The 24,886-nt window shown below is 37.6% G+C and overlaps 1 protein-coding gene across 1 annotated transcript in view; it reads right to left on the minus strand.

The window, feature by feature from the left end:
* CACNA2D1 (calcium voltage-gated channel auxiliary subunit alpha2delta 1) overlaps nt 1-24,886 on the minus strand; it is a 577,268-nt gene that overhangs the window by 109,374 nt on the left and 443,008 nt on the right. The window contains 7 exon segments of the mRNA XM_042466637.1: nt 711-782; nt 11,406-11,480; nt 12,172-12,246; nt 13,584-13,652; nt 16,674-16,763; nt 18,592-18,641; nt 19,941-20,019. Coding sequence (XP_042322571.1) covers nt 711-782; nt 11,406-11,480; nt 12,172-12,246; nt 13,584-13,652; nt 16,674-16,763; nt 18,592-18,641; nt 19,941-20,019 — 510 coding nt within the window.

Consider the following 24,886-nt stretch of genomic DNA (forward strand, 5'->3'; position numbering starts at 1 on the left):
GTGACCAGATATTATCTTTTTCCTGGACATGTCCTACATTTCGTGCCTGGGGACCAGGAGGAAATTGTAAAATATCTTCCATTTTGAGCCATAAAACTTGTCCTTGTGTCATCCAGTGTCTCTAGCTCAACAATTTCTTTACTGCCCTGGATGCTTCAAAGGTCTATGGAGAAGATGGTCACTGACCATGTGGTAGTTCCCCGCCCCCCCCGATAGGCCTGTAGCCTGAACTGACAATCAACTAACCAGCATAAGGTTGCCCTTATGACATGGAACATTGCTGGGTGATTGCATAGCTGAATTACAGTTGGCCCTTCCCTTACACGGGGGATCTGTTCTGGACCCCGCCACGTAAGGGAAAAACTGCGTAAACTCAAGCCCCATTAGAAACAATGGGGTTCATTTTCGTGGCACATGCCCCATTGCTTCTTCTAGGGCGCAGGAGAAGTCTTTCCAGCATGGCTTCCAGTGTATGCTGGAAGCCACGTATGGCACGCCCGGGTATGGCACACCCGCATATATTGCAGGCGTACTGTAATTGCTGGATGATAAACTAACACTCAATGCCATTGATTTAATGCCTCTTCTCTAGTTGGTACTACCAAATAGTTTAAGCCAAAAGGAGCTGGATAGATCTTTCAGTTGTAGTTCCAGAAAGCAAAGAATCTGATGATCATACAATAAAAGAATATTTTATCAATAAAACTTGCCTCAACTTTAATATCATTTTCCAACTCTGCATCCAGAAAATCCAGTGTCACTGGCTCCTGAGATTTGGGATTCTGGAGAAGAAGGTGTTAAACCAACAAATGATAAACACATGTCTCATTATTTTTCTCTCATGATCAAATTACTGAAAGGGGTTCAAATGCTATTTTAAAAACAAATGATACTCAAACACAGCAATTACTTACCTTTCTAATTCTCAGTGAATAAAAAAGCACAGTAAACAAACTAGAACTTGGATATTTTCTATAGGGATATCTCTAGGCTCTTCCCTTAAATCTAAAGCACTCTGTAAATCTTATGGACAGAAGATGCAGTTGAAAATCTAGACACAGCATCATATGATAAGGAGGAGGATAAGAAGGAAGATCAGAACAAAAGTTAATGGTTTCATAGCACGTCTCCAGAGAAAAAAAATCAGAGACTGCAAATTCTCTGATCAATTGATAGTCACAACCCAAGTAGATTCACTGATTTAACGGAACTTACATAAGAGTTGTTTTACAAAGTTCCATTGATTCAATGGATCCACTCTACTTGGAACTTACAATTTGATTTATTCATCATAGTGCAGAACAGCACAGATAGTAAATTTTGAACTAAGAGGGGAAAGATGGGCAAATAGAAGAATCAAAAGGGGAAATGGCATACTTTAATGCAGTCTAAAAGAACTTCCTTTCAATGACTTTTCCACCTCTACATCCAATCAAAATAGATTATAGAAGCCTGCCTGCTACAGGGATGGTTTGAAATGAACTTTTTATTGCCGACACTCCTGTTACACCTCCCTCTGGCTGATAAAACTATGAATTGCTTCAGCCCTCCAGACCTAAGTGATTCCTTTCTAATAACCAAAGACAGCAGGAAGGTAGGAGTACAAGTGAAAGTAATGTCAATTCATTCCCTCTACAACTGTGTTTCAAGGAGCTTAAAGAGGTCAAGTAGACATTGCCCCTTGTGGAGGTGAATGTGTAAGGTTATTTATTTCAGTACTAAAGCACGAAAGGATGTAATTTTACCTCATGAGTCTGGTTTAATCCTATGATGAAGTGAAGCCCTTTTTGGGTGTTTTGCTTGTATGTTGCAAGCAGTGCATGAACAAGCAATGGGTCTGCTTGAGCTCCTTCCATCTCCTTAAGATCCAAGCCGTATGGATCTGTGGAAGCCTAGGCACATAGTCCTCTTATATATTCGTATGCATATATGCTTTCACATATACGTTGCAGACTGAGTATAAGCCTATGAATGTAGAGTTTCTATCTTCAGTTGTCCAGACTTAAATTGTGGAAAGCAAGAGAAAGGGGCATGTGCTTTCCGACAGAGGATTAGCTGCCCTGACACTCATAGAATATTGATTTCATATTTAAAGATCTAAAAGGTGTTAAAGCCATGCATAGATGAAGTAACAATAGAATCAATGTATGAGAAAGTGATCCTCCTACTAGTATAATCTCAACACAGAATCAGCTAGAGGCTGATATAAGATAAGGTAGAAAATTGTATTATTTTTGGACCAGGTTTAGAAAGTACTGGATAGCTCCTTAATTTTTTTTGTTGTCTTTAAATATTTGCCTTTTTATATATAAATGCACAAATAGTGTGAATGAATGGGAAAGGAAATTTTCCTTTGAATAATAAAAATATTCAAGTAACAATGAAGAAAACAGAATGAGTAATTTAAATTATAAAAGCAAATGGGCTACCATAGCAAGCATTTGAATGTGCTCTTTTCTTACTCATTTGGACAAATAAATAAATAATCTTATTTACCTGGATCATGGAATAAATCAACTTTAGGCCAAACAATGATAAACGGAATAGCAAACTTTTTAAACAAAAGACAATACTTTATCAATCAACGTCTAACTCTAGAAATGAAATCAAATAAAATGTAAATAATTAAGTGCTTACATGCAGTGGAATGGCTTTAGAAGGATCATACCCAGGCAGCATGCATGAAGGCATTGCTGTGGCATAAGAAGCATTGCAGTCCGTGTCCCATTCCAGTAAATAAAGCAAAAACAAAATCATAAAAAGGCCATAAAATAATATCAGTGGGTCAGATTCAGACTTAGTTATACTTACAGTAGATCTATCAATGAGGTTTATGTTGGGCATATGTAAAGATTCCTCATTGACTGCCCTGGTTCTCCTTTGTATGACTAAATCTGAATTCAACCCAATAAATAGTTGTAAAGGTTTTTTTAAAAAAAATATGGTTAAGTCACAGTGAAGGAGTCCCAAAGCTTAGACAATAAATGAAAAAGCACATAAATGAGAAATAACATAACATAAACTCTGAAGAATTTAACCTTGTGGTGTATTTCTAGAAAAACACACATAAATGGATTGCTTAGGCAACAATCCACTAGGAAATCTTCCTGCACAAGCCCATCATTTTTGTCCCTTTAGATGGTTATTATTGAAGGGTGAATTTTCATCCTCTGCTTCTTGTGACAGAAGCAGTTCTGTCATCAGAAGTTCCCCTTTGGATCGTGGTCTATAGAAATGTTACAAATATGGATAATTATTAATTAAAGGGCATAAAGATGAAATAACAATGAACTACCGTGATAGGGAATTACCCTGCTCATGTCTTATTCATGTTAATGTGGCTTGTACAAGAGAACTTGCTGGTGAATTGCTTCTTGGGGTTCACATATGAGAGACAATGCCTCCTTTCCAATGGTTTTGCCTTGATTGTATCTGCCATTTGTCAAAATTTGATGTGCAGGTTTAATCTCCCATATTTTTACTTGCATATTCGTGTATCTGGCCTATACTTTTTACTTTGGTTTGTATGTCTTAATGATGACCAGGAATACAGCAAGTGCATAACTCTGACAATGTTGATATCACATGAAGCTAAAAGAATTTAAAAATAAAGTCATACATCTTAAACAAAGGTATGTTGTTGACTTTTTCCAAGCTTTAGGCTTCATTAACTGTTCCTCTCCCATTTTGTTGAGCTGCCTTTATACAGCAGTGTAAAATGATTTCAACTTCTAAGTACCCTACAGCTGCAGTCATGAAACATGACCAAAGAAGTCATGGTACAATGCCACACAACAGCACAGCTAATAATGGAAGTGGGCCACTAGAATAAAAGCAACCAAGCAAGCTAAACACAAAGCTATACAACCACAAAGGGAATATTGTTTTAGTTGATGAGGGAAAGATGAAGGACAGAAGGAGTGCCAAAACTGGTGCAGTAACATAAAAATGAAATTTTAAAACTCAATTGGGTATTCTTTGGGGGTGAGTAAGGGATCTGTACACTTATTTTTCTTTAAAGGTTGATATATGTCTTATTTGCTGAATGTGGAAGCAAGCATTTGTGGCTCTTGATGGACAACTTTATATTAAAATAAGTGTTTGTGTTGCCCATTACAGTACTTTTGTGTTGTACTGCTACTCAGACCCAGTGTGACATAGTGGTTTGAGTGTTGGACTATGACTCTGGAGATGAGGGTTTGATTCCCAGCTTGATATGGGACCTACTGGGTGGCCTTGGGCAAGTCACATGCTCTCACCCTCAGGAGAAAGCAATGACAAACCTTCTCTGAACAAATTTTGCCAAGGAAAGCCCATGATAGGTTCACCTTAGGGTCACCTTAATCCAGAAACTACTTGAGGACACACAACAACAAACAACAGTGCTCATTAGACACACTGCTTCAATTACACATCATGCACTATTTTCTGGCTTGAGCACGTAAAACAATAAGGACTTAAAATTGTAGAAAACTGTCAACTGGTGGTGTAAACTTGGCAAGTGGAGCTCTTCTGGGGCTTCATATTGACAATGACATAAATCTAGAATGGGTAATCTCCTGCCTTGCATTCAAAACACTGGGAATTGTGACTATGGCACAAACTTAATTCTCTGTTAATAGCAACACACCATTACTTAAAGCATCTTCCACAAGCTTCCAACACTAATTTTGCAAGCTTCATGCTTTAGAAGCTGTTTAATAAACAGCCTAGTTAGCCCCCGCAAAGCTAAACAGAAGCTCTATAATTTCAGCTTCAGCTCTATACATCTCTGAACACACTAACAGTCACCTCCAGCCATAGTTACCTGGACACAGGGTCTCCTTTTTCTAATTTTGGGTATGCCCAGACCAATGTGCTAAAGTGATAAAACAGCATTGATTCATATTTTCACATCATTAGGACAGCTACCTGCCAATGTACTATGCTCCTGTTATTTTTTTTGTCAAAAGCATAAGGCTTCTAATCAAAGTTTCTTTGGACTATAACTCCCAGAATCTCCTAGCAATTAGCCATGTATGTAATCCAAAAAGTAACTATTTAAGTTCTGGTTCAGTCATACACTTTGTACATAAATTTACTCATTACAGTAAATTTGATCAATCTTTTATGGACCAGCTGTCTGCCTACCCTCATGGAATTATTGGCTGCATGATGGAACAGAAATAGTCTAGTCATTTAATTAGAATTAATTAGGGCTGGTAACTATGTGATGCTCCAGATATTGTTGGTCAGCATCTCCCAGCAGCCTTATCCAGCAGAGCCAATGGTGAAATCTGCACGTTGCAGTTCAGCAATATCTGGAGGACTGCATGGTTAATATGCCTGGTGTAGAATGAACATTTTAAAACCACTATTGAGTCATTCTAGGTTGGATTACTAAATCCAGGTAAAGAGAGAGTCATATACTTATCACTGACTTGATACACAGACTTGCATGCACAATTAGGTGGTGGGTGAAGAGTTTCCCTTCTCCTACTCTCATGGCAAGATGCTGATTATCATAAAAGAAACCTGTCTGCTTTGTAAGGGGCCTGTTCCAAATTGCCATGTACATAAGTGCTGATAATGGCTCACTGCTATGTACATAAGTGCTGATAGTGGCATACATATGAATTACTCTATTGCTTACTAAAAGTTTCATTTAGTTTAATACCACACACAACACTAGAGCTGCAGCTAACATTGGACGAATGGCACATATCACCACCATTTCTTTCATTTAGGAACACCATATTGCATCATGTGCTTGTTTTAAAACTGTGTTTCACATAACTCAAGAAAGGCTTTATCAAAAAGAAGAAGTTAGTTTTTAAAATAAATCTATGTGCATATCAACCCCCATGGCTCCACTAATATTAATCCCACATGTGCACTATCTCATTTTGCATTTGAAACAAGAAAACAACTTTGGGCGTAGCAGAAGGTCAGTTTACAATACAGTCAGCCCTCCAAAAACATATATAAATTCCAAAAAACAAACCTTGATTTTGCCATTTTATATAAGGGGCATTGCTTTACTACACCATTGTATTTAACAGAACCCGAGCATCCACCTTTTTTTGTATTGGAACCAAATCCTAGTGGATACCAAGGGCCCCCTACTATGCCAACTGTTCTTACATCAGTCTGAGCAGCAAGCATTCCAAGAGTTTTTTAAAAACACCAAATCAAGTACTTATGAACATTTGATGCATTATGACATTTTGACATTTTTTTGACACTGTGATATCCTAATCTTAAAAAGAGCTAAGTTTAATTTTGTGCACAGGGCTTGTCCATGCTTTTTGTGTTGGGCATTTCATAGCCAGAGGTACTTCAGCAAGTATTGCTGACAAATTCAGTTTAATCATTCAAGTAATCTCACAAGGAACCAATATAAATGTCTGTGTATGGGCTGCTGGGTAAAGCACAGTGGGGTAATTTCTCAAGACACCTATGGGAATTTCAGGGAGTCATGAAGAAAACTGACGCTGGGTTATCTGGGAATGACTGCTACATGTAAGGGGCTATAAATTTCATCTTGTACCAGTTTTGAACAAGAAGTTTTTCAGAAAGGAAAGAATGCAGAAGGTGCTGAGAAGAAGGCAGTCTTGAACACCCTCACCTTTCCAAATGAAAACAAGTAGCTATTTTTGTTTGCTTGTTTATATCTATAATATGATTTCTGCTAGAGAAGATAAAGACATTGGGAATTAGTATATTAGATGATACCTGAGTGACTGACTACAATTAAAATGGTAGCCTGCAAGAGGAAATGGAGCATGATGGATAATTTTCTGGGGATGTACCTTAGCTTTAGAAGCCGTTCTTACATCAGTCTGAGCAGCAAGCATTCCAACAGTGACAAACACTCAGAACCATATTTAATACCCAGTTTAATTGTTCTGTGAGAAACACACACAAAAAAGATAATATCATTGAGGTAGTTTATTTTAAAGGACTTTGGGATTTTTTAAAAAGACACCCCTTTAGTTGGGAACACCCTTTAGAAAAATCATCTACAACAAAGGCTCAGAAATCACTAAAGTAAAATGCAATCCAATAGGCTACATGTCCCAAAGCAATTAATATTTTGAAAGGAATCTCACAGTACCCAAAGTGATAGCATAAAGGCTTTCCTGCACCATACCCTTGTGTTTTTAAAGTATTCTTCCAATCCATAAATCCTATTCAAGGCTTGCTTTTTTATCCTTACCTGTTTCCCTGAAACAGATTCAAGCCAAAATCCAGTTCTGAATTCCAGCTATGGCAGACATACTGCATGAAGGGGACTTACATAAGTGTTGATTTCCCATGTTCCCACTGATTCTGTGAATTTACTCTAGATGAGACTAGCAGTTGGATTTAGTCTTATAGGAATATATTGAAGCTCAGAAATGTGAAACTGGTTCTTAAGTATCAAGAGAACTGTGCTGTGTTAGCACAGCTCTCCTCTCATATTAAAAGCCACAATCCAGGACAGAACTGAACTCAATGTGCATCTAAGGTCTGTTTCTTTTCTTCTCTTCTAGTCCCAAAGAGCTACTTGCCCTTCAGAGTATTAAGTAGAAGAGTATTGGCACCAACTGCAGAACAGGAAACAGGAAGACAGCATGGTTGCTTGTTGAATAACAATTATTTGCCAGACTGGAATTCTTATAACAGTCTCAACGTATTGCCAAGCATGGCCAATGTGTGGCAAAATGCTATCATTACATAATTCACTACATGATGCTCGGTTGACTTTAACTGGGTCTCACAGCAGTTGTGACAAACAGCTGAATGTAAAATATATCAAGGGCCAAGTCCTTTGGTTTACATGGATCCACCGTTTTTTATATCTGTTTTAAAACTGGGCTGTCCCCAGTTGTGGCTTTTCTGTGTAGCAATCCGTCTGTTTGTACAAACTGCCATTTGCATAAACACATGGACTACTGAATACAAAAAAATGTGCAGTTCCATGCATATATTTTCTGTGCAAAAAAAAAAAAAAATTATAGAAGTCAGTGTATTTCACCAAAAGCACATGTTTTGTGTCCCAAGATATATTTTCTGCACATATATAACTGTATGTATGTTGGGGAAATAAATTTTCCCTAGTGACGTTCCCAAAGACATATAGGGCTCAAAATGCACAGAGACCTTTGTATTCTCAAAAAGTAAAGATAAACTGCTAAAATTATTTGTTCTTACATCTGAGAATAAATGTGCAAGTAACACTGAGCACAGGGACATAGCCAGGATTTTAGGAAGGGGGGTGTCCAGACTAAATGCCACCATTATAATGGGGCTTAGGCACGGCAGCGCAGCAGTACGCACCATTCATTTTTCTAATGGAAGGGGGGGTCCGTACCCTAAGAAACCCCCTCTTCGCTACATCCCTGCTAAGCAGAGTAGAACGGGGAGAAAAAAATCTTATCTGTTGGCCAAAAGACCATAATAAAAAGACAAGGTGATAAAAATGTAAATAGAAACACTTTGATTAAAGTTTATGAACACGGTGGGTAGAGTGTAGCATATTCCCTTTCATGCTTAAACAAGAAGTCACAGTACTGTTTCATAGTACCAAATTCATAATCAATTTTGATATTGGCATAAGGAAAGATTATCTGGCTGGACATACCAAGCATGAGAAAAGTAGTACTCATTAGAAAACATGCCATCAGAAGAGAATATTACTATGCCTCTCATAGTAAATCATTTTTATACAGTCTAAACTGATGAGTAGGGATGGAAAGAATATTTTCACAAATGCTCAAAAAATGGTCAGAAAACATGGTTTTTGAATAGTGAATCTAGGACTGGCAAGAATCTTCAGTATTCAGAACATATTCTGAGCAAAAATCACATGTGGTGGTTTTGTATAAAGACAATATTTTATGTGGAAGAAATTATATTTCTCTACAGAAAATGATTTCCTTTGCAGAAAAAAAATGTTGCAATTGTGAACACTCAGTGAAAATTTCACATCATTCACAGGAAACAGCATTTTCTGTGCAGGAAATATATCTGTGTAGAAATATCAACAGAATGTTGTTTCCAGTGCAGGAAATAATATTCAGCATTATGTGAATTTTGCACAAAATTAGTGTGGAATTGTGAATAAGCAACAAAAACCCTATGATAACTTTCCAAGATTTTCTCACATAGGGAAGAAAATTACTTACTGATGCCTTGAAGAAGAATCTTAGTGAAGAATTATATCCTTATGGATGCATACATTTTTATGGGTATACACTATGGAAATATACACGTTGTTTTGTGTGCATTTTCATTTCCACACCTCCCAAACACATTGCAAGCCTTGGCAATGTATGGATTTATGAGGCAAGATACACACTGTCCTCTTTCTGGTCTTGGGAGTTGTGAAATGGAAAATGTAGGGTCATTCAGATAGTAATGTGAACCTAACACATTCTTATGTTTTGTTTATGTGTATATGGAATGAGTACATAGTGTCTAGCTATGAAAACTGAGGACTTGAAATCAAGGTCTTTTAGAGCAATGGTATATGGATGGTGGTTGGAGCATTGGACAATGACTCTGGAAACCAGAGTTTGAATCCTTGCTCAGTCATGGAAACTCATTAGGTGGCCATGGGCAAATCAGACTCTCTCAGCCTTAGGAAAATGAAAAGACAAACACACTAATCTTGCCAAGAAAATCTCATGATAGATTTGCCTTAGATCACCATTAATCAGAAATTACATGAAGGCACACAATAACAACAAACCATCACTCTTGGGGCATTCTATGGAAACAAGGAACATCTTCCTTTATACAGTACATCCAAGTTGGGTGAAATTGTCTTACCAGGAAAACTTGTTGCCCTGAAGGTATTCACCAAAACAGCACATACTCTTGTATTATATTTCACAAACTCTATTCAGTACTATTTTAAAATGCTGCTTCAGTAATGGGCCTGAATCAGTTTTGACCAACACAAAATGTCAATAAGCTAAGGAAATATATGACTGTCTTTTCTTTTTTTATCTCAATAGATGATTTAAAGTGATTTGCCCAATCTTTACACACACATATCCATATCTATATGTCTGTGTATGTGTGAGTGTGCATGTGATGCATGCATTTTGGTCTAAATATCCTAAAGATAACAAATCCCATCTGATCTTGGAAGCTAAGCAGGGTCATCCTCTGGTTACTACTTGAATTGAAGACCACCATAAACACCAGGTTCTGTAGGCTATATTTCAGAGGAAGCAACTGGTCAAACCACCTCTGATTATTCCTTCCCTTAAAAAGCCCTGTGAAATTCATGGGGTTGCCATAGGTTGACAGGTGACTTGCAGGCTCATAAAACACACACGTATGTACACTCTTCATATTAGCAGGCTGGTGATTTGTATACTTGATTGTCTATGCAGTGCCATGCCCCATATTATTCAATGGCAGGCTGTGCACATGGACGTGGGACTGAACTCTCATAGATGGGAAGGGTCCACTATATGTATATGTATTAAATTAGTATTATTTAGTATCGATTGATTTAATCCATCTAACACTCTCTTTTTTTTCTTTTACAGTACTGATTCCACACAGGTTTGGCTACTGAGACACTAGCACTGTAGTAGGTTTGGGGTTTATAATAGTTTGCAAAATCAGATAACAAATAATTATTGCCACATCTGTTGGCTTAATCAGTGTCCTATGAAAATTTGTTAATATCCAGCAGTAACTTACGGATGTGAACAACAGACAAAGATTTAATTGGTAAGCAAGCTGCCTTCCTGGGAATAACTACTGCCATTACTAATCTTCCCATTACACCTCCCAGGAACTTGCAGCTACTAAAATGCTGCATATTCTGCATTGAGACCTCATATAAGAGAAAGGATATGTGTTATGACTATTCACTTATAACAAAATTCACATATAATTATGAATGCTATTTTTTTTAATCTGAAAGAATGCTTCTCTAGGCATTTCTAGGTCCTCCAGTGGGATTCTATGGAATGTTCCACCAGATGTTGAGCACAGAATTATGTTGCAGGACCCAGAAATGTCTAGAGAGAACTCCTCATCCCCTATGTAACTGAAAATGCATCACATGAAAATGCATCCTACTCTCTTATCTTAGATCCATATCCTAGTGGATGAATTTATGTATTGATTAATAGATCATGTTACTTCATAGTTAGCAAATCATATAACAATTTATATGTTATGATATATGAACTAGGTATATAGTTATTAGGAACACAATCTGAAAACTACTGCTTTGTATCTGTGAGCCACATTTTTATCTGTAAGCCACCTTGGGTCCCTCCTCGGAGAAAGGCGGAATACAAATGAAAATAAATAAATAAATAAATAAATAAATGTACATAAGCAAGGCTCCTGGCTTGGTTCAATTTTTATTCAATGCAACTGCAGTGATTTAAAAATCAGAAGATGCTACATACCTTTGGTTGAAGATTTGGATGAAGCAATACATAACCATTGGGGTCAATTGCGAAATAATAACCATTTGGACATAGCTGTAAGAACAAAAGAAATGTAACTGGATTGTGTTTTTCACTACACAATGTCAAAAGATACGGAATACCTTTTCTCCAATAACAGTAGCTTTAATATGTGCTAATTCAAAGAGAAATGGTAGTTTCTGTTGGAAAAGAGAGAACACTGAGCTTCTGTGAAAGGGAAAATATTTTAAATTCTGTTTTTTGCATTGTAAATTTAATTATCGAGAATATGACTGAGTAAACCTAGTAAATGAACCTAGACATTAATTCAGGGTTCAGGTAGTGTAAATAATTACACCGATCAATTATACTTTGACACACTTTGTGGATAGGTTAATCCGAATCACAACAAAAGTTGTTTATATATCTAATCTGCAGTACAGGGAATGATAGGTCAGTTTGCGTACTAACATCTCCTGCTTTCAAAGAAGTAGAACTCAGCCACAGCTGACACGTCAGCTACAGCAGATTAGACAATTCATGGAAAACACTTGATATTTGCTTATAGGAAATTAGAAATCTCCTGGAAGTATCCACAGGACACCGGGGGTGGGGGGGGGGAATAGGGGAAATGACAGAGTGTGAAAGGCAGGCAATCTTTTGACTAGACAGTAGATAGACTAGAAGAAACACTTGAACAGATTTCAAGTTTATCAAAAGTTAAAAGTAGGCAATATGGCAAAGGTATATGAGGATAGAGACTTACTGTAAACCGTGGAGTCAGTTTTTTTATTTCTTCCAGTGACACATCAACCCCCATTACTCCAAGTATGAGTTGGTTCTAGGGAAGAATTAGAAATGGATATTGGTTTTCAGAAGACTGGAGAATTGTTTCAGTGGAAATGTAATAGGTAAACCTGACCTCTTACCAATAGTGTTAAATTTAGGAATGACAGACCATATATCCATATATTATTTATACATAAATTCACCTATAAACTCATGATAGTTTCAGCAATTTTTCAAGAATGTGCATGGATATTTTTTTATGCACAGTATTTGATATTGTTTAGAAATGTTGGAAGTCTTATATCACTCACTCACTCACACACACACACACACACACACACAGAGAGAGAGAGAGAGAGAGAGAGAAACTAAATATTAGAGTGTAAAAAAGGTATGAACACATACATTAACAGAGAATTTCTCATTTGCATTTTACTTCTTTGGATTTTTTTTTAAATGATGCATCTGTCAAGTCTAACAAAGTGTTTAATATAATAATATAATATATAATAATTAATTAAGTATTAAACAACATGTGAAGTCGAAGGTTTTCATGACTGGCATCCATAGTTTTTTTTTTGTTGTTGGTTTTTTTTGGGGGGGGCTATGAGGCCATATTCTAGAAGAGTTTATTCCTGATGTTTTGCCAGCAGCTGTGGCTGGCATATTCAGAGGGGAAAAAAGCCAGAAAAGTCAACAGTAGCAGAACATGTTATAAAACATCCTGGACATAAAATGCTGTTTGAAAACACTGAAATTCTGGACCATGCCAACAACTATCAGGTCAGAATACACAGGGAAGCCACTGAAATCCATAAACACCTGGAAAATTTCCACAGGAAAGAAAAGACTCTTAAAGTAAACAAAGTTTGGCTACCAGTCCTGAAAAACAGCTAAATCAGGACCCAGCAAATATAAATGGAAACCACCCAGGATGAGGGGTATTCCCAGCAGACAATGGATCATTAAGTAAATGGACACCCTGAGGCCTTGCCATTCATCACCAGAACAATGCACAGATGAACATGCAAATCACCTCCTCTCAACCAACAGTATATATACCCCACTCTCTTCCATCCCAGCATTCTCTGAAGATGCCAGCCACAGCTGCTGGTGAAACATCAGGAATAAACTCTTCTAGAACATGGCATCATGTGTGTGTGTGTGTGTGTGAGAGAGAGAGAGAGAGAGAGAGACAACAAAATCTTTACAAGTGTTTTTATTAACCTAACTTGCATGCTGTTTTAGGTCTCTCAGTATTGTGTCAGAGAACATTTGGGTCCTGTTAAAGAGAGCAGTACTAACCTAGCTTGAATTCAAATTATTCAATTTTCTTGGCTTGTAAATAAAGTGATTTTATTTTTCCCCAGTATTAGCTTGTTGACTTACCTGTCTGTCATTTTGGTCAACTGTCAGATTGAAGACAGGCAGGGTTCCAGAAATGACTAAGCCAAGTTCCTACAAAATAAAAATAAAGAGAATAGTCTGTACTTCATTACAGAACTTACTCTCTGTGTATGCATATGTAAGGAGAAAACATTAATTGAAATGTAATTATACATGTCAAAACAGTTTTCTAAAATAGGAGCTAAATGTGGAACATTCTGAACAAACTGCATGTAGAAAAAGGTATTTGTTGATTAAACTGTTTTGTTTTGTTTTTAAAAAATTGACACCATGCTTTTGAGGTCTAAACCCCCTCAACGAAAGACATAGGAGCCTATCACATTTTAAAATAAACTGACTTACCCCTGCCGCGTTGAAGTCTAATACAGGATGCAGTAGGGTATTATTGCGGGGAAAATGCTGCTGATGCTGCCACCTGAGTACATCCCACCTAAAACCTGGCTACAAGCTGTGCTCAGATGGCTGATTTGCAAAGTCAGGAGCTTCGTGACTTTGCAAATCGGCCAGCTAAGGGCGGAATCTAGCTTGAATTTAGGCAGGATGCAGTCGGGCAGTGGCATCGGCAGCATTTTCCCTGCAATAATACCTGACTGCATCCTGAAATAGACTTCAATGCGGCAGGGTAAGTCGGCTTATTTAAAAATGGGATAAGCTCCATAAACTCAACAGGCACATACTATGAATTTCGGCTATGAAAACTGATCCAGTGACTTTGAAGTATTGATGAATATGCACATGTACAGAGAACTCCTTATCTTTTATTAACTGGGAACACATTAAAAAACAACCCAAACTATCAAAAACAACAACATCCTCAAAGTAAAACCTACGTTTCTTGAAGTAAAAGGAGTTTACTGCCACATTCATATTCCAAATAGCATGCATGGTTTGTGATCTAGTATCCATTAACTCTGTGCTTGCCTCCAGAAACAATAAGTGGACCTTGAAGTTTTATCGGGGAAACATCTGAGCCCCAACTCTTTTTGGCAGTGGCTTCTATTCACTTTTAAAGGAGATGTTCCTCCTACTACAACTGTCTAAAAGCTTATCCCAACAGACATAAAACAGTTACAGTCTCAACAGTGAAGCTAAATGGTCCAGCTAAACTGCACCCACTGTCTAGACTTCAGGAATGGACTTTTTTTCTGCTTCAGATAGAAGCAATTGAGTTCCTTAGGCCACTACTATGGGATGCCCTGGGATGTGATGAGTTCCTGGCTTGTGTGGGTGTGATTCTTTAACAGGTACTGAGACTCAGACTCACATCTGGTGCCATTGAACTAATATATATTTTTATATTTGTTTTATTTATATACCGCTATTCCAAAGATCATAGCGGTGAACAGCAAGTAAGCTAATTAGCAAGTAAGCTAATTTGCCCCCAACAGTCTGGGTACTCATTTTAGCGACCTCAGAAGGATGCAAGCCTGAGTCGAGCTTGGGCCCTTTTGCTGGTCTTGAACTCGCAACCTTGTGGTTTTGAGTGAATGGCTGCAGTACAGGCATTTACCCACTGCGCCACCAGGGCTCCATTTGCTCGGCACTCTTGAAGCACACCTAGGTTAAAGAAGAAAATGTGCTTCAGGTAGAATTGTAATGTATATGTGGGGATGGGAACAGGTGAGTTGACAGCATACTGGGTTTGATTTTAAAACCTTAGATCCTCTTCAGTGAAGCAGTGCTTAAGGAAGAAAAGTAAAGTATTTTAATGGCAAGTACTGTATCTCTAGCACATTCGCAAGAATGGATGATTTTAATATTAATCAAATTTTAATATATCCCCTCTGTGCTCTAACATAGGCATGTAATTCCTTTGTAAAATAAATATGAAATAAGTCCAAATTCTTTTTTAATTTTTAAAAAATTAAGCAGTACAATGGTTACATAATTATTTACTTTTGTTTTTATTTAATTGCCTAATCCACAGCCTTCCTCCTCTCCCTGCATATTCTTGTTTTAGTGCTGACTTTTAAGAACAGGATGTGTAGGAAGATATGAACTTTCCCTGTGACATTTCCAGTAAGTACCTCATCAGCAACCAAGAAAGGGTGGTCAACGAACTTGGGAGCAATGACAGAAAAGACTCAGCCACTTTGACAAGGACATAAAGGACTGATTACAGTTTCTTTGAAAAAAATAAATATTACAGTATATTGTAATCCTAACAGGAAAAGGTGGAACTCCAAATGGTTATATGGGCACAAGTATATATCTTGCTGTACATGTATGACAGTGAGGTTTTGAAATGTGCCTATCAAGGTTATCTCCAAGTAGAAATACTTCCAATAACAATGTTGCATATCTGTAGCTTGTAGTTTCCTGCACAGATCTCTATAGGGTGTGTGTGTGTTGGTGGTGGTGAGCTAAGCAGCTGAGAAAATGCTGTGATCTGCTCTCTTCAGGGCAGCTAAACAAAAACTTCTTGGCCCAAATCCTGTTCAGGGATCAGATGAAAGCAGGGTTACTGACTTTGTGTGTAAAATCACAGTGTCTATAAAGTTTAGTCAAACTGCTTAGCAAATAAAGAGTTTTCATATATGAAGCCAAAGCAGATAAAAATGATCTTGAAGAGAATACTTCTCATGATCAACATTGTGCTCACATTCTAGAAAAAAAGGACTATGTGGTGACTGGAAACATTCCCTCCTCTGATCCAGAATCCCCTAGCCCAATATCAAGAAGTCATCATGTACAAAATGGCACAGGGATGGAAATGTACTCTGCTGTAGCTGCTCATGGATACTTGTCCCACTCTTATTTCATGTTTTTGGCTTTGCTGAAAGCAGTCAACATGCTTCCTCTTTTGTTTCATATGTGTTAGGATTAGCTACTACAGAGAGAACCAGAGCTGAAGCTTGATACAGCTTATACAAGCTTGATACAACTTCCATATCACGATGTTCGTATGTGGATACATTAACAGTCATAAAAAAAAGCTCTCCTAGTGTTTTGCAAAAGTCACACGGATGTGATCGCTATTTTTCCCCCACTGCTACATTTTCAAGAACTTGATATAAAAACACCAACTTCATTTTGAAAATATACTTTAACACACGCCAGTGTGCATCATACCAGAGCATCCAAGTAAACATTGGTCCACTGGACTTGTTTGGCTTTTTTCCCAGCCAAAACCATGGGTCTCCCCAAAACATCCAAGTATTCCTGTCAGAGAAAACAAATATGTTGTTAGCCGGTCAGTCATTAAGAAATAGTGTGCTGCTGATTTTTAAACACTAAAATAAAATTTCTTTTGGGAGGCTGTGCTTTCCTCCCTAAGTCTCTCTCATTGTCCACCAGCTCTTCTCTTTTATTCCTCCTCGGCAGGCAGGCAGGGATCTGAGGTCAGAGAAGGAGGTACAATTCTTGTCAGGGGTATCCACTTTTCAAATTTTCTTTTAACTTATACTGTAACCTACTGAGACAGTGAGGAATCCACAAATCATATTAAATGTGAGCAATTTCCAGATGGCTTTTCAAATTAGGCCAAAAGCTGATAGAGCTGTAGCATGCTCACACTAGTTATAGGAGACGGCATTTCAAACATTTTCATATCATGATTTCCCTAAATTTACTCTGCCCCTTAGTCCTACAACCCCCCAGTAGACTTCCTCCCCCAATGAACAAAGCATTTTTGTGAGCTTCAGCCTTGTCCCTCTGTGCCTAGAGTGGGGCACTGACCCAACATCAGCATTTGAAGATATCCCATCTAAACTTAACCAGCCAGCAAGAAAAGAGATGGGAATGAAAAAAAGCTACAATGGCCAGAAACACACACTTGTTCCCTTTCCCATCAGACGTTTATGGTTAAGCATAGTCATTTGAGGTCAGTGCAGTGTAATCTTGTGCTGCTAGAAGGAAAGGGTGTCTGACTTGATCTGAAACAAAGCCTAAAATTTAATGTTTCTTGTCTTGTAGTCTGCGCCGGGGGGGGGGGGGTGCATTCAAAATGTGAAAATCAATGGTCTGGAGACTTGATTTCCCCTGAGATGTAAGAGTTTTATGTTTTGTGGGGAAAATATAGGCATATTTTATATTCTTAAGTAGGATATCAAATAATTCTGGCTGAGGAATGCATAGTTTCTGACAATGTGATCACTATCCACACCCTGTTCTGGCTATATCACCAAGGATGGTGAAGTTTTGTACGTTATAGGAGCAACATATGTTGCATTCACAGTCATGTGTCTTCCATACCACTTCTTTAAAGGACATTTCAGAACAGACAAAAGAAGTATGTATTTGTACAATTCATGCTCAATATGAAATCTTAATTAATATTGGATAACAACAGCCAGTGACTGATGGATTTCTGGAAAGTATTAGAGTACTAAGAAATGGAAGATGAACCTTGTAAAGTTCTCAAACTTTTTACCTCCTTTAAATATACATGTGAATGTTGTCGTCCCCCCCGGTTCTACATAGTATATGAATAAAAGCATTTTGTTTGTTTAGTTTGTGTGTTTTCATTCACACATTCATGCATATTCGTATTTAAGTATTTTATAAAGATATAACTCTCCTCCCTTGGTCAGAGGCTCCAAGCACCCTTGTTGCCTCCAGGATAGAAAACGTTTGGGAAGAGGAGGAGGATGGGGGATCAGGACTTCCAAGTCTCATGCTCCTCTTGAGCAATGCTCCCTCCTTGGGGTCCTGGCTCATAGGTTGAAAACACTGTACTAATGAAGATGGGCAGAAAACAGAAGTGTACAACTGCTATAGCAACTGTAGTATCTGATCTTCTCAAGAGCCTGGCGGGACACTATTGGGAGCCAGCATGCTGAGCTTGTTGGGTCTAATCTGACAAAGATATCTTTACATTGCTTGAATAATTCCTCTGTCTAACAAAGATATGTAAACATCTTTGCTGCAAAGGCACATCCATGCAATTCATCCCAGACAATCCTGTCATCTAAATACCTACAAGGAACTTTCATTCAATGGGTATGACTTTGGAATCTGACTGCTGTTTTATACATTGTTGCTTAAGTACCTGTGTGTTTATTCTTATGGCACCAATGGAAGGAATTTCATAATAGTAACCTGAAAAATAACAGAGAAAACAGAATTAGCAACTTTCCTACAACGTTGTCCTCTACATGTTAGCACCAGTGAAATACATAAAGCTATACAAGTGGGAGGAATGATTTGGAATTTTTGCAGCACTGTTGTCCTCCAGGTAGTAAGGACAAAATACAAATTAAAATAATTTGAGAGCATATATAGATTCAGATAAGAAGAATTCTAAAGGCCTTGACAGAGTTCAGAATCACATGTACCATAGTTAGCATGAAATCTGCTTTACTGTGTCAAGGTACCAGACCACTGTCCATTAAAGTGTTGGTCTTACTACTAGTAAAATGGAGGAAATTTCCACCTACCATCAATTTCCTCCCCTAGTTCCCTGAGATGGCCTGTTCTGCTCATTCTGATCTAACCTGTTGCCTTGGACACACTGAAAGATCTTATCCCCTCAGACACTCTGAAGAAGAATTCAAATGACAGCCCATTCAGAAGGGATCAATCTTGTCTTTTATCTTGAGCCAGCCCTGGAGCATGAATACTAGTATCATGAAGGTAAGCTAATCCTAAGTGTGTGTTATCATTTGATTTCTGATAACTTTCCCAGTGTTTCAACAATTTATTGAAATGCTTAATACATGTTTGTGTGTTTAAATTATTTAAACTATTTGTTAAATGTTGCACTGTTTACTTTAATTTATTGATTTAATTTAATCGATTTTATTTGAACCTGAGATGATACAGGGCAGGATAGAAATACTCTTTCTTTCTTTCTTTCTTTCTTTCTTTCTTTCTTTCTTTTTTTAATGAATCTCCACATTTCTCTCCATTACTTGGTGTACTCTCTAATATTTTCAGAATTCTACAGTGTAGAATTTCATATTTTGCACAGATTGCCTCAGAATTTGATTCCATTTCTTCATTCTTGCCTTGCTCCTCATCTCCCCAAAATTATCAATTTATCAACTGATCAAACACTTAAAAATATTGGTAGCCCTTAAAAATACTGGTAGCCCTTCCAGAAAAATGTGATTATATGTATCACTACATGTGGAGGACTACACTGAATACATATGAGGACTACATATGAATATAGCCTCAATTCTTCAATACTGAAGAGAAGTGGAATGCAGGGAACCAGAGAAAAAATAGGAGAATGAAACTATGGAAATGTTCTCACATGTAATCAATGTATAGGCTGTTCTTTTTCTCCCAACCTCTTCAGATTTGTTTCTCACCTGGTCTAAAACAAATGAAGAAATCCAGATGGCATGGGACTGTAATGTCATGATTTTAAAAAGTACTTCAAATTCACAGTACCTTTATTTGCACAGGCCATCCATTGTATGGGTCCCTTGTCATAATTATGTTGACCAACAGAAAATGTAAATACACGGACCTAGGAAAATTCAAAAGAAGTTGAGTCAGCATGGTCATATTACAGGCATCATTTAAAGGCAAAAGAGCATAAAAAAGAGCAAATGACTGAACCAGCTGTTCACCAGTAGATTACCATGTTTTTTTTTAATTTCAAATTAAATTGTTTACACTATTATAACCTAATTTCCATCACTGGGCACTATGTTTTCCCAATCCCAATCATTTTCTAAGGAAGCAGAGTACATAACATCTCATGAGTGCTCTTGCCTAACTGAAGCCCAAAAGTAAATTATGCAGGTTAAAATACTGACTCAATATCAAGTTTTAATATCAAAGGGCCATAGAAACCTTTTTTTTTTTTTTTTTGGTTATATGATCTAAAAACCTCTGCTTTAAAAAATGGCAGCAGGGAGGATGGTACCTAAAATATGTAGAGCCAAGTTTCTAATACTCATGTTTTTTTATCCTCATACCAAGTCTACGCAGAAAAACCCAAAGCAGTGTGGTTGCAGCCTTTTCTGTAAGATTGTTGCAGAAGGTGTCTGTTCCTGTATGAATCCATTTTTTCAACCAAGCTATTTAATTAAAACACTTCATGATTCAGGAAAGAGAACTGTTGTTAGATAAGCTGAGGAGGGAGGAAAGATGTTTGTAAAACCCTAAGGCCTTTTACTTGACACAGACACAAACAACATCTCCTACGACAAACATTAAGAACAGTAGTCCCAAGTGGAAAGTGACCATGACATCAAAAACTATTTGCACATTCCCAACTGCGATAACCAACTGCCCAGCTGGACAACATTCAACATTTTGAAATGGCTATGAGAGAGGTTTAAATATTCAAGTATAGTTGTTAATAAATGTGAAAAGTTTAGATTAAGCCACAAGAAAAAACTAGGTCAATCCAGCTAACAAAAAGATATTTTGTCTTAGCTGTGACACATCCGACGGCTATTTATACATCTCATACAACTCAAATTGAGCCATTTGCTAATATGGAGAGATGGGCTAAAGCAGAATGAGAAGGGGAAGATACAAGCCCCTTCTTACATACATACAATGACAAACCCCAGGATTCTACAGGATTTTGCAATGGCAGTAAAAGTTGACTCATAGCACCACAATTCTATAAAGTGAAAAAGGCCCTGAGTTACTTTAGTACCTAGGAGGGAAGAAAGATGTTTGTAAAACCCTGAGGCCTTTTACTTGACACAGACACATGCAATTGCCAGAGCGAGAGGTGGTGGGTGGTTAAGCGTTCTGCTTCAGAGAGTAAAATAAAATGGGCCCTTGGTATCCATTAGGGTTTGGTTCCAGGACTGCTTAGGATACCAAAATCTATGGATGCTCAAGCTCCATTAAATACAATGTCATAGTAAAATTGTGTGTCTTATATTAAATGGTAAAATCAAGGTTTGGTTTTTGGGGAATGAATATATATATATTTCAAGCCATGGATAGCTGAGTCTGCAGACAAAAAATCTGTGGATACAAAGGGCTGACTGTATCTTAAACCAGTCCTGGTAAAGGTATAGTTGAGGTGGTGGACAGGATAAGAGTTCTAGTGTGTGTTTGTCTGTGTATGAGAGGCATAGCCAGATGGAAAATGTATTTGATAACCAGCAACAGTACATCTTTATAACCAAATTTCCAGTTCTGTATACTTGGCCACAATTTGGTGGACCCCTTATTGTACAGGGGAAAAAAGTATGGATAGGGGGTCTGCTCAGTTATCTATGGGGGTTCACTATAGGTTTAGCACCATAGTTAGAATTCTCTCTTCAGCTCAAAAATATTTACAATGGTGGTATTCATGCATCTTTTCCCATGTGTGTATAGTAACCAAATGATACGTGTGAATCAGCCTGCAGATACCTCAGAGAAGGGTATGCATTCATAGTGGTGAATGGGAATTCAGATTTTTACTACTAAACCAATTTCCATAACCTCAGCGCTAATGTATACACACCTAGTATTAATAGCTTTTTGCCTCTTTCCTTCTTATCAACAGTTATCAATAAGGCTATTTGGTTGAATATAGGGAGAATCATAGAATCATAGAGCTGGAAGAGACCGCAAGGGCCATCCAGTCCAACCCCCTGCCATGCAGAAAATCCAAATCAAAGCATCCCCGACAGATGGCCATCCAGCCTCTGCTTAAAGACCTCCAAGGAAGGAGACTCTACTACACTCCGAGGAAGTGCATTCCACTGTCGAACAGCCCTCACTGTCAGGAAGTTCCTCCTAATGTTCAGGTGGAATCTCTTTTCCTGGAGCTTGCATCCATTGCTCCAGGTCCTAGTCTCTGGAGCAGCAGAAAACAAGCTTGCTCTCTCCTCAGTATGACATCCCTTCAAATATTTGAACAGGGCTATCATATCACCTCTTAACCTTCTTTTCTCCAGGCTAAACATCCCCAGCTCCCTAAGTCGTTCCTCATAGGACATGGTTTCCAGACCCTTCACCATTTTAGTTGCCCTCCTTTGGACACGCTCCAGTTTCTCCGCATCCTTTTTAAATGGAAAATGTGAGTATTCAGATATGTAAAAGGCAAACATGCTGCAAATGATTTTTCCATATCCAGTCACTGCCACCTAGTGGAACAGGTTATGGTATGTCACAAATGTGCTTTGCTATAGGTAAAAAAGGAAGAATTTGTTTGCTGGTTTTCAGTATCTCATTTAATTATTATTGGTCTTAACCAAATCAAATTAAGACATATTAATAAGGTATCTGGCAGACAGATTTTAATTTAAAAATACTTGAAATATATTTTAAAACCATTAAAAAGGTGTTCACTGAAACATTACTGTTTTCCCTGCATTTTTCTTCCAACTGTAAGTATGTAAGTTGGCAAACGGTAACCTCCCAATCAAATGTGGGCACCTGTTTCCACTTTTCTCAGTTCCCAAAACTTTGTTTGCTCCATTCTCCTTCCAAATCCAGGTTACATGTGACTTGGAAATGGGATCCATTTTGTCTCTCTCTCTCTCTCACTACTTACCAAACACTCCTGCTATGTGATGCATCTTTATCATGATGCCAGTTTCCCTCTTCCTATCAAAGGCAGCCAATAAATGGACAAGAGAAGACAATCCTAAGGTGAACCTTTTTGTTGTTGTGTGCCTCCAAGTCATTTTTGACTCAGGGCAATGCTAAGGCAAACCTATCACAGGATTTTCTTGGCAGGTTTTCTTCAGAGGGTATTTGTTATCCTCTGAGGCTGAGAGAGTGTGACTTGCCGAAGATAACCCAGTGGTTTATTTATGCTCAAACAGGGAAATCAAACCCTGATCGCCAAGAGTCTTAGTCCTGATCACCACTACATCACATCGCATGGTTTTCTTGGCAATATTTGCTTAGTGGGGGTTTGCACCTGGAGTGCTTTGCATCCAACAGACAGATTGTATTTCCCCCCCATCTCTACACCGAAATTGCTTTTGCTTGGGCAATTTTCTCATTTCTTTTGTTTCACTTCAATATGTGACATCTTCTTATATTTGTAAGGTCTCTGTTTCAAAGTATGATCTGGCTGGTTGTAGTATTAGCTTTCCTGATCTTCTAAGGCCTCTGAGCTATTGAATAATTCACTTCTTAATAATGAAAAGTTTAAAGTGCAAATTGCCTCTGAATTCTAATATTATTATGCTAATAGCAAAGGAGCTATTGAATGGGATACATGTAAAGTGAATGTGAGAGGAGCAATTATATCATATGCTTCCCACAAGAATAAACTTAGAACTCAAAAGGAGGACGAATAGGAAAATACAGTATTTTATCATGACAAGCAGGGCCTGAACAATTTATTGTCATCTAAAACAGAATGTGTATGTTTGCATCAATGGAACTAGGAAATGAAAGAGAGACAGGGCAAAGTGTTAGCATAGAGATAGCAGAAAGCAGCAACACAACTCTAATTTTATTCCACTGATTAAAGGTTGACAGTACAGTCTTTGTACTACACTGATAAATATTGATAGACATTTGGAATTTCAACATTTTATTCAATATTGTAAGCAGAAGGCAAAGTTCCTAAGAACAGGAAATGTAAAGAATCTATAGCTCCCTTGTGAATGGAAGAGATTAAAACAGGTATTGAATCTGTGAGAAATGAAAACCTCTGAGACCATATTGTTTTCCTGAGTATAAAACATGCACTGAAATATTGGATGCCAGACTTTTTTGTTTATATCAAAAGGTTTCTGAGTGATGTTCTTTTTGAACTTCTGTTCATGAAACCTTTGTTTCTGTATTTCCCATACCAGACAAAGATCATACTAGGTATACGAACTATAGGACAATACTGTTGTCCAAATACTACCTGTTGGTGAACAGTCTTCAAAATATAATCACATTAATTCAATTAGTCCAGGTAAGGCTTATTCACCACTGGCAGGAATCTGACAGTTTAAGATTAATCACACACCTCGTCTCTTGAAATATCCTTTTGCCATTATTTCACCCGATGCTGAAAAACCATTTGACAAAATGAAATGGCAGTTTGTGTTTATTTTCCATCAGATTTTCTGAAATGGATTCAGAATGGATCTTTTGATCTCTTTCCTGTAATATTTGTCCAAGGTTTTGGAACAATTAGCATGTGCTACTTGGGGTGGGGGGGGGGGAATCCAGCAATCTTTGGGTTTATATACAGAAATACTAAGATAAAGCAAGTTTGTATGCTGACCTTTCATTGTTTATTTCTATGTCAGAACTGCCCTTATCAGTACAGATAAAATTAATTAGCTTTAGAGTCCTTACTCGGTATTCTATTAATTGAACTAAATCTGAGAGTATGCCTGTTGGGACTAATACACGCTCTGAGTTGATTGCCAATTGGTGGTTCTGCTGCTATCTAGACGCTATTAAATATTTGAGCATAT

This window comes from Sceloporus undulatus, chromosome 5 (genome assembly GCF_019175285.1).
Source record: "Sceloporus undulatus isolate JIND9_A2432 ecotype Alabama chromosome 5, SceUnd_v1.1, whole genome shotgun sequence".
In the NCBI taxonomy this organism is placed as follows: Eukaryota; Metazoa; Chordata; class Lepidosauria; order Squamata; family Phrynosomatidae; genus Sceloporus; species Sceloporus undulatus.